Source organism: Hemitrygon akajei, chromosome 3, assembly GCF_048418815.1.
Source record: "Hemitrygon akajei chromosome 3, sHemAka1.3, whole genome shotgun sequence".
In the NCBI taxonomy this organism is placed as follows: Eukaryota; Metazoa; Chordata; class Chondrichthyes; order Myliobatiformes; family Dasyatidae; genus Hemitrygon; species Hemitrygon akajei.
Window position 1 is genome coordinate 164,288,242 of NC_133126.1, and position 12,778 is coordinate 164,301,019.

Genomic DNA, 12,778 nt, shown 5'->3' on the forward strand with positions numbered 1-12,778 from the left:
CCTTGATGATAGACAGAGGGACTGCTCCTTGAAGATGTCTTGGATACTACGGAGGCTAATACCCATGATGGAGCTGACTAAATTTACGAGTTTCTGCAGCTTATGACGATCCTGCGTAGTAACCCCTCCCCCAGACCAGACCGTGAGGAAGCCAGTCAGAATGCTCTCCACCATACAGCTGTAGAAATTTTTGAGTGTTTTCAGTGATAATGTAAATCTCCTCAAACTCCTGATGAAATATAGCTGCTGTCTTGTCTTCTTTATAGCGGCATCGATACGTTGGGACCAGGTTAGATCCTCAAAGATATTGACACCCAGGAATTGAAATTACTCACTCTCTTTAATTCTGGTCCCTTCTTGAGGATTGGTGGTATTCACTTGTCTTACCCTTTCTGAAGTCCACAATCTGTTCTTTGGACCTACTGACGTTGAGCGCAAGCTTGTTAGTACACCATTGAATTAGCTGGTATATTTCACTCCTGTGCACCCTTTCGTCACCATCTGAGATTCTGCCAACAATAGTTGTATCATCAGCAAATTTATTGATGGCATATGGTTCGTGTTGTTAAAGCTGAGCATCCTTCCCTTATTCAAAATAGTCTTAAAGTACTAAAGCTGGAATTTGATGTATTTAGTGAAAATGTCCACTGTTTGCCAGGTATGATGACGATGCTGAGGCAGGACATCAGGCGGGTTCCATTTCATTACTCTAGATTCAACAGGAAAGTTGCAGATTTTTTTTCAGAGTGAGATTTGACTTTCTGATTTGCCGAATGAATAGCAAAAAAAATAATACACTGGTCATTTGCTAATACAAGAGCTGGCTTCGCTCTTGTCCGATCTAAATTACCTCAAGGGTCATAAACTCAATTGGCGATAGACTTCTGATCACTTCTATTGACGGGTCAAAACATCATCCGAATTTAGCTCCCCGCGTTCGTGGCTATTAATGAAGTGTAAAACAGTGTTGCGTTTTCATTTGAATAAATCATGACCACAGAGTATCGATTAAACCGCAAGTGCTTTTTTTTTTGCCCACCTGATGTTGCCGACTCTTTCCCAGCCATAACAGATTTCTTGTCATAGTAACCAGTGCGCAATATGTGATTGGAAGAGAAGCTCAGCAGACTACTGGGCCTCCAAGGCGCGGCCATCCTCACTCTTTGCACCCCAATTCTCACTCAACATCACGTCGCCGTTTTTAAAAAAATATATCTTTGCTTTTGTATATATAATAGATACAGGACCACTTCTCGTCGGGAGCAATTGTACGATAAGCCATGTCACCGACCCTTGTTTATATCGCTGAAATGCTTGCGGCTTGATAGATCAAGATATATTTCCAGAATGAACGTTGCGCTGCAAAATCTCAACGATAACGTAAGTTCCACCACGGCTTTATAGCACATAAAATGTGATGCGATAGATAAGGGAACGACGCAGGCTATAGCCATTATGTGATCATACATATGGAAGAGCAATTCACTTATGAAAATATCCTCAGAAATAAAGAATTCCAGCTTCTCATAAGTATTTTAGCTCTTTATCTTAAACAGCAATTGTTAGCACTATTTAAATAATTATGCGAAAGCAGTTTATTGCACAAAAATGTTAACGCGATTTAATGGAAAAGTACAGTTAGCACGGACGGGTTGATTCGTTGTTTATGCTTTGGGTATGAAGAGGATTCTTATAAATTCATTATTAATGTTTTTTTTTTCTTTTCTCAAACCATAAGGGACATTGTTGTAATGTTTGAACAAACAATAAGTTTTAAAAATTATAACTGTACCAGAGTCCATTTTGCTGGATCGCATATTTTTTAAACCTACGTATAACGGATCATTCTCGATGCTATATGAAAATAACGAGGTCTGTTGTCAATTTAGTTTGAAACAATTCAATACAACTATTACTCAAGATGATAATACACGCTTTCAAATAAACATCTTAATTACAGGAGTACGCGTCTGTGTACAAACGATCACAAGGTTTGGGGTTAATAGGCTCCAGGGTGAGTTGACGTGTACCATACCAATCACCTTACCGTTGCATTTATTTTGGTTAACGTTAATTGAAGGTCTCTGTTCCCACGTTCGTGATCAGATTTGTACTACGGGGTGGAAGGAACTTGATGTAAAGTGAAGGTAGATTCACAAGTTACAAATGCTGGCAGTTCGTGTAACAGGTTACCATTTCAAGGGCTGCCATTTTATTGCTATTTAGAATCTCAGAACTGTTACTATAACATGAAGACATATTAGCCATATCTTGTATTAATATGATCTGCTTGCTTTTTGTCCAGGACTATAACACCTAAATAGTAATTTAATGGCTGGAGTTATTGCATAGGTTTAAGGATTTCAAAAGGACCCCTTTTCAATTTATGAACATTTTGCAACTCAATTTAATTCACTGTACTTTCCATGCATTTATTTGTTCTTCAATGAGATTATCTTGAATAGTAAATAATTAACTACTTTTTGTAAAAAAAACCAGACATGGTCTGGGAAATCATGTACCAATGAAAGCTTGAAAAAAGAATATATTGTAGTTTCTGGATGAGCCTGATGCATCATATAAATTAAATATTCTTAATAAATGTCTTACCATTTGTAGCCATACTTACTTAAGCCCATCACCCCTACTGGGGCATAGGCTGTTGATAGCAACTTGCCAGAGTCCTCTGTCCTGGGTCAGCCTTTCAGGTTTTTGCTGGGTGCAGCCCATCTTCACAGATCCTTCCTCTCCCAGGGATGAGGTCAGGAGCTTCTGTTGGCATTTCTGTAGCTCTGAATTTTTACGGGATGGGGTTGCTAGTTCTATGCCAAACTGTCCTCTTTTTAGCAGCCAGTCTTGGGACAGAGTTATTTGTAACCATGCCTATACATAAATAAAAAAATGTTTTATTATCGTATTGACTTGGAAAAATGAATTAATATAATATTCTCTTACAGGCAAAATACTGCCATTGGTACTTCAATACACAAATGCGTCAGAGTTTATGTGAATACGTGATAAAGATGCAAATTTGTCAGAGGAAGTGTGTTTGATTAATATTATTACAAAAAATAGTCATTCCTATTGTGAATTAAATAAATTTAGAGAGAATGGAGCTCTATTCTGAATATCATTAGACGTGAAGTTGGATATATGATTAGCTTGGAAATAAAGTGCATAAATCCAGCAACAATACAAAAAACGTCAATTCATATAGCTATTTTATTGAGTCAACAGTGTCCTGCAGTGCTTCATGGAGGTATTGTTAAACATGAAAAAAAAGTAATGTTAAATAGGGGAATATTAGGATTGATGGTGATGTAGTTGGCAAAAAATTTAATGCAATGCTTTAAATCAGAAAGCAATAGCTGTAGAGGTGGAGAGGGTTCGGGGGGAGTTCTCAAAACCAGAGTCAGGTTTTTTTTTAGTACTTTCTTGTATGAGGCAAAATTGATATCTTAATTTTGTAATTCCTTTTAAAAATTATAATGAGCACTTGGTGTCAAAGAAAACATTGACTTTTAAATAACAATCCATGAGAAAGATGAAGAAGCTGTTTGTTATATTTATGCAAATTGAAGGATATGGCCGAATGATATGGCAAATGCATTTGTGCTAAATATATGATAGCAAACAAAGAGAAATATTTCCAAAGTATTCATTCCAATAATGTTTCATCTATTCTAATAATGTTCTGTTAATTATATTAATATTATTGAAATAGGCTGCAATTGTGCATAAGAAGTGGTGGAACACAGGATGTACTGGACAAGATGATGCTGTATTTCTTGAATGCTATTGAATGGAAACCCAGTTGGGTAAATGGAGAGTATTATTGTTTGTTGATTATTAAAAGGCTTTGGGAATTAGGAGGCAAGGCTCAAACTCGGTGTTTGACCAGTTTATCTAATTGTGTTATTTGTGGCTGGTGTAGTTATCTGTCTGATCAATGCTAGTTTCCAGGATGTTCATGGTGGGGGAGTCAACATTTAGTATTGCCATTACTGTAAAGGAAACATGGTTAGGCTCTCACTTGTAAAGATGGTCACAGCTTAACAATAACATGGTGTGAAATTATTTGTGATGTATTATGGACTAATGTCTTTACGGAAGAAAGATTTTAGCTTGGAAAGATAATGATGCAGAATCACTTTGTGTGGATAAGCAACAAGGGGAAGAACAGATTAGTAGAGTGTTATCTTTCAAAATTAGATTCTGAAACAGCTTCTACCAAACAGATTGCAACGGTAACCACATTATAGAAGAAGGTAGGAGAGAAAAAAACAATTATTGATCATGTTGAGGATTGCTACCAACTGAATACCACTGCCCTGTGGATGAAAGGTGTGAGTTTGTCTATCATTTCAGACATTATTGCCCAATGGACTGAATGACAGCCCTCATGTTGAATGAAACATGATTCTGGAAGATTATTTTTCAAAGACTGAGTGCTTTGTTACCACTGTTGATCCTGGTACTTGCGTTGAGTTACGTGCACTGTTCTGTTTTGTCCTGCTTGGATTTTATAATACAATTTTGGTATATGCAAGTTGCTTACTATACCACTTCAGAGAGCGATTAAGAATCAAGCTGAGGTCATATATAGACTAAGAGGTGCAAAAATGGCAGATTCCCCCCCCCCCCACCCCAGTTGGATTTTTCACCACAATCATTACACTGGAAAGTAAGTTTAGCTTTCTTTCTATATGCTCTGTTTTCTTCCCACTCAAAAAGAAACAATCAGAAAACCTATTCATTGGAATTTGAAATAGTAGTTGATTAACAATATGGCTATGGTAGTAAATTTGATACCGCTGGTGGTTTTGGAGAACAGGAAGTGCAGTGAGGTTTATCTTCAAAAATTGATACATTCTTGGAAGCCCTTCCCTTAAGTTTTGAATGTAAATGTCAGCTACTCAATGGAAAGTGATATTACTGTTGTATAAAATGTTATATTAGTAATGAATAACAGAACTAAGTCAACAAATTCAGGACACTAGATTCCTGTGGAGTATTTGATTACGGTATGTGCTGGAAAATTTGGGATATCCTTGTAAAATGTTTTGTGCTCAGAGATTTGCAGACTGAAGCTCCTGAAGCAGAGATTCACCTGTTTTATTCTTGTATGGTGTGGGTTGCTTGGAGGAAAGCTACAATGTACACTTATTTTTAGGAATATTGTAAATGGTCACATTAATAATAGGCTCGATTTTTCTGGAGCAAGATGTTTTGCTCCATATTTTACTCTGACCTCAATTTCAATTTTTTTGGCATGTTTGTTACTGGAAGTTTAAGCAGTTAATGAGGCATCTAAGATCTGGTGAGTAAGAGGACAAATTAATTATCCCCTTAAAAGACTCACAGCAGAAGGACGATTACAGGTGACTTACTTTAAAATCAATTTATACTGTTCTCCAACAATAGAAGTGCACAACAAAACCTTCTAAAATGTGGATCACATCTCATATCTCACGTGCCTCTCAGCATTAAAGGCAGATATTGATGATGAAATTCATCAATATCTTCACTGTGTGACAAAACCAATGAATATCTGATGAAAAGGGTGTTTAAAGATGAAGACCTCAAACCTGTTACAAAATGCCTGGCCTATGGTACAACAATGACCCCTGCCTCTCATCTGCTTCTGAGACTTGGACTGCCTACAGCAGGTAGCTCAAAAAAAAACTGGAGGGATTCACCAAAGCTGTGTATGTAAAATCCTTCAAATTGACTGAGAGACTAAAGGATCCAGCAGCATTTTCTTCTAGGTCAACATCATGGAATTAAGGCCCTAATTGCACTCTTGATTTGATTGGGCAAGCCACATTTTTTGCATGCCCATACCATACTCCTGGAATGGATGCTCTATTCTCTATGGAAATAAAGTACGTAATGGAGAGAGAAAAGGCTATACGAATGTTCGTAATGATTCTTAAAAATAGGCAATATTTCTAGCCCTGGATCACTCAAAACAGTGAATGATCATTTAGCATGACACTGAAAACTTAAAGTTTGTGTGTCAGGATTATGTAGAAGCTCTGAGAAAATAGCAGAAGTACACCATTTCTCAAACTATGCTCTCCCATGCCCCATCTCTGGCAAAATTTGTAAGTCCCATATTGGTTTCATCACTGACCTTGATATCCCACAGAACTGCGATGGAAACATTTTTGTTGAGCCCCAAGGTCTGCCTAAGAGGGAGATTGGAAGAAGGGAACTTGCCAAGAGAACTTTGGAATAGTCAAGCCCAGAGGTGATGGGCATAGATGAGGACTTCTATAAGAGATGACCTGAGGCTTTATGGAGTCCAATATAAATTTGTGGCAGATAAATATTCAAATGGTGTGTAAAATCTAATGAATTAAATAGTTTCCAAATTTTCATGAGCATTGCAACAACTAGAATGATAACTTAGTTTGATTGTATCATCTGTAAGCTTCTTCAGTCACTTGGAATCACTGGAAGAGGCTGATTGTGGGATAGTGTATGTTGAATACCATTTCTAGTAATCACATCAAACCTTTAATAAAAGTCTACAAAATCACCAATATTTTCTTATAATCACTAATAATATTACACATTCACATTTCTTCATAAATGCATGAATTATTTTCTGATTTAGTTGTGCTTTGAACCATCCTTCACCTTTTCCAATGCTCGTGAGACACAAAGTCACACATGAACCAATGTCATTCACATCTGATTTGACTTCCACGGAATCTGGCCCGAGGCAACAATCAACAATAATAGCCATAAAGGATGGTGAATCCTCTGACAAAGGCAAACTGACATTATTTAGTAAACACGTGCTGCCTAGTGAATGGGAGTGAGAAGACCCCTCACGTGTAAACAATCATTCTGGCATTGCTCTAATGCATATCATTACATACAGAAGGTGACAAAAAGAAAGCAGGAGAACAAAACATAACTCAGTCACCAGAAGGAAATTTAGGCTCTTCAAAATGTCTGTCACTAATTTAATCCAGAGCTTTGTAAACAGGACTGTGCACCTACTTGTACAGGTCATTTCTGATATCCATATCAATTACCGATCTGCTGACATGACTGTTGGCATTCTTTGAAATTGCAATTTATAAACCAAGCATTATTGCAGTGAAAGCCAGCTAGTTGTTAGAATTAGTGAACACCACCAACTTATGCTTGAACAATGTAAAGTTTACCCTGTACATTTTAAAATGTATTCTCACCTAATTTGCTGTACAAATACATTTTCAATGGTATACTGATATACCCTGCATAATTTTTCTGTGAATAAAGTTACCTTCTGTAATGTTACATTTCTTGGTGAAGATTTTTGTTCCAGTTTAAAAGTGTCTACAGACTGCTCGTTGAAAGATAATGAACTAGCTGTCATAGTGGAAGGTTTGCACAAATTAGGATTGTATTAATTGAAGTCAGGAGAGAGAGGTAGTTGATGGAAACGTAGAAAAACATGAGGGGTCTTAGCAAGACAAAGTCAAAGCAAATTTATTATTGAAGTACATATATGTCACCATACACTACTTTGAAATTCATTTTATTGCTGGCACTTACAGGAAAATGAAGAAATAGAGTTTTTGGAAAACTATACATCAAGACTGATAAACAACCAATGTGTAAAAGACAAATTGTACAAATTATATACACTGAGATCATGAGTTGGAGAGTCCCTGATAGAGAGTATGTTGGTGGTTGAATCAGCTCAGTGTTGAGGTGAGTGAAGTTATCCACTCTGTTTCAGGAGCCTGATGGTTGAAGGGTAATAACTGTTCCTGAATCTGATGGTGTGGGACCTAAGGCTCCTCAAACCCCTAACTGATGGTAGTAGTAAGAGAGGTGGGGTAAAATATTTCTTTCAAAGGGACATAAATATGCTGGACCTTGTAAGGTCAAAAGATTTCTTTCCTTAATTTCACTCTGTAACACAGCGTTTCTCAACCTTTTTGGCCTGAGGAACCCTTGAAATAAGTTTCACGTCTTGGGGAATCCCTGAGTAACAATTATTATATCTATAGCTCACGTTACATTAGTGTGATCAGTAACTTGTAGATATAATAATCCAAAAATAATTGTCAATGTTCCTCTGAGTACAGAATGAATTTTAGTCAATCTTTCTTGGAGGGAAAAAAGTTTGTTAAGCTTAGCTTACCTTTATTGAAATTATTCTCTTATTTCCCTTTCATAAATTTTAAAAACTCATAAGGCAAACATAATAAATTTCTGATAAATAACTAGCTGAAGTCAAAATGGGATTTAATTTTTCTAAAGGTAGACTTAGTAGATTTAATTTAAATAAAGGTTGTAAATTGATTTTAATTAATGCTACTTACAACATGAAAATTTATTGACAATGTTGAATAGTAAAGTTACTGAAAACCATAAGCCAAAGAAGTGTGAATAAAAATATAGCCCAAGATTCAATTTTACACAAGACTTTGAAAGAACATTCTCTTACTAACTGACATGATCAGGCTCAAATATAGGCCTAGCATGTGAAACATCTGCTTGCTTTTTGCTGCACAAATACTCAATTGTGGGTAAAACTTGAGATAAGTACACACACATTTCACCTTCAATGGAAATGAGATGATTTCTATCCTTGCTCTTGATGCAAGAGAAAGCTGGCTCACACATGTAAGAAGTTGAAAACTGCAGCAAAATGTTAATTGCTTTCCTATGAATGGCAGGATACTCTTCTTTCACAGAAATCCAGAACTTGCCCAAGGGCAGGTCAGTAAGTCTCATCTTGAGTGCACGACCAGACTGCAGTTCACAACGTTCTTCCTCTTCTCTCAAAGACAAGTTCTCAGGCTGAACAGAAGATTCAGAGAAAAGCAGCTTTCATTGTAAAGATGGACTTTTTTGTGTCCGTTATTACACTAATGCAGTAAAATGACTTAGAAGATTGTAATTATTCGGGGGACTTCCGGGTTGAGCATGGAGTGAGTGTAGGTGCGTGTAAGTGTGGCTCCTGATTTTTATTGAAAATCTACCTGTTTATCTTCATTGTATGCTGGAGATAACTGAATATTTAACATTGTGAACAACCTGGGACGTTGCTGGACACAGACATGGCAAACAAAATGTACGTTCGAAGTAAAATTGGGGAAAAAGATAGCGAAGCCTCAAGCAAGAAAGCTGATGTTACGGTAATGCCGCTGCTGGACCTGCGCTACCCGATGACTTGGAGAGGCTTCACTTAGTACTTCTTACTGACATGATGCAAGCGGTGCATTCTGCCCTAAAAAGAGAACTTGAAATTGCTTTGTCACCAGTGAATGCTACCATGGAACAAATTACGTCTTATTACGAGTCACACGACGAACGCATTGTGAGGTTGAAGATGGCCTGAATGATTATAGTGACCGACTGACGAGCGCTGAAGCTGCCATTGCAGTGCTGCGGAGCGGAAACACATTTCTGAAGGGGAAACTAGATGACCTCAAAAATCAGTTGCGGAGATCCAATTTGAGAGTGGTTGGCATTCCTGAAAATTTGGAAGGTTCGGACCCTGTGAAATTTATGACCGAGTTTTTTGACGAAGTGCTGGGGACAAATTTCTTCCTGAGGCCTCTCATGCTTTCGCGCGCTCACTGAGTCAGGCCTAAACCATCAGGTGTCTTTGAAGCAAGCAAACGAGGCCAAGAACATTCCTGGTCCTCTTTCACTTCTTTCAAGATAAGCAACACATCATCAGTAGACGGAAGCAGGAACAGTATTTCCGCGGGCATCGCGTGTTTTTTCATGAAGATCTTAGTGTGGAGCTGGGGAAAAAACAAGCAGCTTTCAAGGAGGTGAAATCCCTGCTTTACGGGAAAGGGGTCAGGTTCGGCCTCTTGTATCCTGCTACCTGGACTATTCCTCTTCCCACCCTGTCTCTTGCAAAAATGCTATCCCCTTCTCGCAATTCCTCCATCTCCGCCGCATCTGCTCTCAGGATGATGCTTTTCATTCCAGGATGAAGGAGATGTCTTCCTTTTTTAAACAAAGTGGCTTCCCTTCTTCCACCATCAACTCTGCTCTCAAATGCATCTCTTCTATTTCCTGCACATCTGCCCTCACCCCATTCTGGATAGAGTTCCCCTTGTCCTCACCTACCACCTCACCAGCCTCCAGGTCCAACGTATAATTCTCCGTAACTTCCGCCACCTCCAATGGGATCCCACTACCGAGCACATCTTTCCCTCCCCCCCCACCTTTTCTGCTTTACGCAGAGATTGCTCCCTACACGACTCCCTTGTCCACTTGTTCCCCCCCCACCATCCCCTCCCACCGATCTCCCTCCTGGCACTTATCCTTGTGTGGAACAAGTGCTACACCTGCCCTTATACTTCCTCCGTCACCAGAATTCAGGGCCCCAGACAGTCCTTCCAGGTGAGGCGACACTTCACCTGTGAGTCGGCTGGTGTGGTATACTGCGTCCAATGCTCCCGGTGTGGCCTTTTATATATTGGTGAGACCCGACACAGACTGGGAGACCGTTTCGCTGAACACCTACGCTCGGTCCGCCAGAGAAAGCAGGATCTCCCAGTGGCCACATTTTAATTCCATGTCCCATTCCCATTCTGATATGTCTATCCATGGCCTCCTCTATTGTCAAAATGAATCCAAACTCAGGTTGGAGGAACAACACCTTATATACCGGCTGGGTAGCCTCCAACCTGATGGCATGAACATTGACTTCTCTAACTTCCGTTAATGCCCCTCCTTCCCTTCTTACCCCATCCCTGATATATTTAGTTGTTTGCCTGTTCTCCATCTCCCTCTGGTGCTTCCCCCCCCTTTCTTTCTCCCGAGGCCTCCCGTTCCATGATCCTTTCCCTTCTCCAGCTCTGTATCACTTTCACCAATCACCTTTCCAGCTCTTGGCTTCGTCCCTCCGGTCTTCTATCATTTCGCATTTCCCCCTCCCCCCACTACTTTCAAATCTCTTACTATCTTTCCTTTCAGTTAGTCCTGACGAAGGGTCTCGGCCCGAAACGTCGACAATGCTTCTCCTTATAGATGCTGCCTGGCCTGCTGTGTTCCACCAGCATTTTGTGTGCATTCTTCAATAAAGCAAATGCTTTCCCATTAATAACTTGGCCCTACAGATCCGACAGGAATCTGTGCCTTTTCCTTTATCTCAAGATGGTTTTGTATATCTGGGAATACACGTTACTTGCTCTTTTACTTCTCTGTTTGAAGCTAACTACAAGCATCAGGTTAGCCAAGTGAAGGCTGATTTTGAGAGATGGCGCAGTTTACCCCTCACTATAGTTGGGAGAATTCAATCAGTGAAAATGACTATACTTCCCAGATTTCTTTACCTGTTCTGGTGCTTGCCAGTTTTCTTACCCAAGTTATTTTTCAAATCAGTCGACCAAGCTATAACCTCATTTATTTGGGAAAATAAGGTCCCAAGGGTTAGTAAGCACATTTTCCAAAGAGGTTGTGACGTAGGTGGAATGGGCCTTCCTAGTTTTATTCATTATTACTGGGCATCGAACATTCAAAAGGTATTATTTTGGCTTCACCGGCTAGATATAAACTGGTGCCTGCTTGAGACTTGCCACTCCTCGTCTCTCCAAGCTTTAGTGTATTCTTCCTTGCCATTGAAATCCTCTCAATTCACATCTAACCCGGTCGTGCTCTCCACCCTCAACATTTTTAATCAATTTAATCAATTTAATCAGCTTCAGTTTTGGGTCCCATTCATAGAAACCATCTATTTCTTCCCTCCACACTCGATTCAGTTTTTAGACAATGGGGTTTGAACAGTCTTCTGCGCATTAAGGATTTGTACACTGGTAATATATTTGATAGTTTTGATAACCTGCGCAGTAAATATGGCCTTCTGCATAATCATTTTTTAAAATATCTGCAGATTCGCCACTTTGTCAAGGAAAAATTTCCCTCTTTTCCTGATCTACTACCTGCTATGTTGTGGGAAAAACTCTCTCTTAGCTTTAATAATAAAGGGCTGATCTCTGTTCTATACGCTCAGCTGATGTCTTTGGAAGTTCAAGATTTAAACAAAACAGACTAGGTGGGAGGATGACCTTGGTATGGATCTGGCTGAGGAATACTGGGCAAAAGCATTGAATAGGGTTCATTCCTCGTCATCATGTGCTAGACTGGGGCTCATACAATTTAAAGTTTTACACAGGGTACATTTAAGTAAAGCCAGGCTTGCTGACATATATCCTGGGACAGACGCTGGCTGTGACCGGTGTTCCTTCTCTCCGGCTGGTTTAGTGCATGCATTCTGGTCTTACCCTCGGCTTGATGGCTACTGGGCACTAGTTTTTAAAATTATCAGTGAGGTTTTGGGGGTGAGACTGAGACCTTGCCCGTTTATAGCTGTATTTGGTGTGACGGATGATACTTTGGGTTTAAATGCAAACCAGTTGGATATCGTTGTATTTACATCGCTTCTGGCCCGTAGGAGAATCTTGCTGGTCTGGAAATCTGCCACTCCCCCATCTGCTGCTGCTTAGTTAGAGGATGTAATGTTTTTTCTGAAATTAGAAAAGATTAAATTCACTTTGAGGGGGTCTGTGAAAAAGTTCTATTAGAAATGGGGACCTTTCTTGTCATATTTTGGGAGTCTTAAGGAATTACCTACTAGTTGAGGGCATCTGATTGTACTTGGGAAGTTGCCTCTCTTTTAACACGCATATGATTTACCTCGCAGGGTAGTTGATGAATTGTAATATGAGTATATTCTGGATCATCTAACATGTTGTGGATGTGTGTGGGCCTTCATCTTGAAGTAGTGTGGGGGTATGGCTGTGAA

At 39.3% G+C, this 12,778-nt stretch overlaps 1 protein-coding gene across 1 annotated transcript in view; it reads left to right on the forward strand.

Moving 5' to 3' along the window:
- The first annotated feature begins 1,093 nt into the window (after positions 1–1,093).
- The window catches only part of LOC140725584 (endothelin-converting enzyme 2-like), a 128,801-nt gene continuing 117,116 nt past the window's right edge, over positions 1,094–12,778 (forward strand). The window contains exon 1 of the mRNA XM_073041224.1: positions 1,094–1,380. Within this exon, the coding sequence (XP_072897325.1) occupies positions 1,348–1,380 (33 nt within the window). The 5' untranslated portion in view covers positions 1,094–1,347. The remainder of the gene's footprint in view (positions 1,381–12,778) is intronic.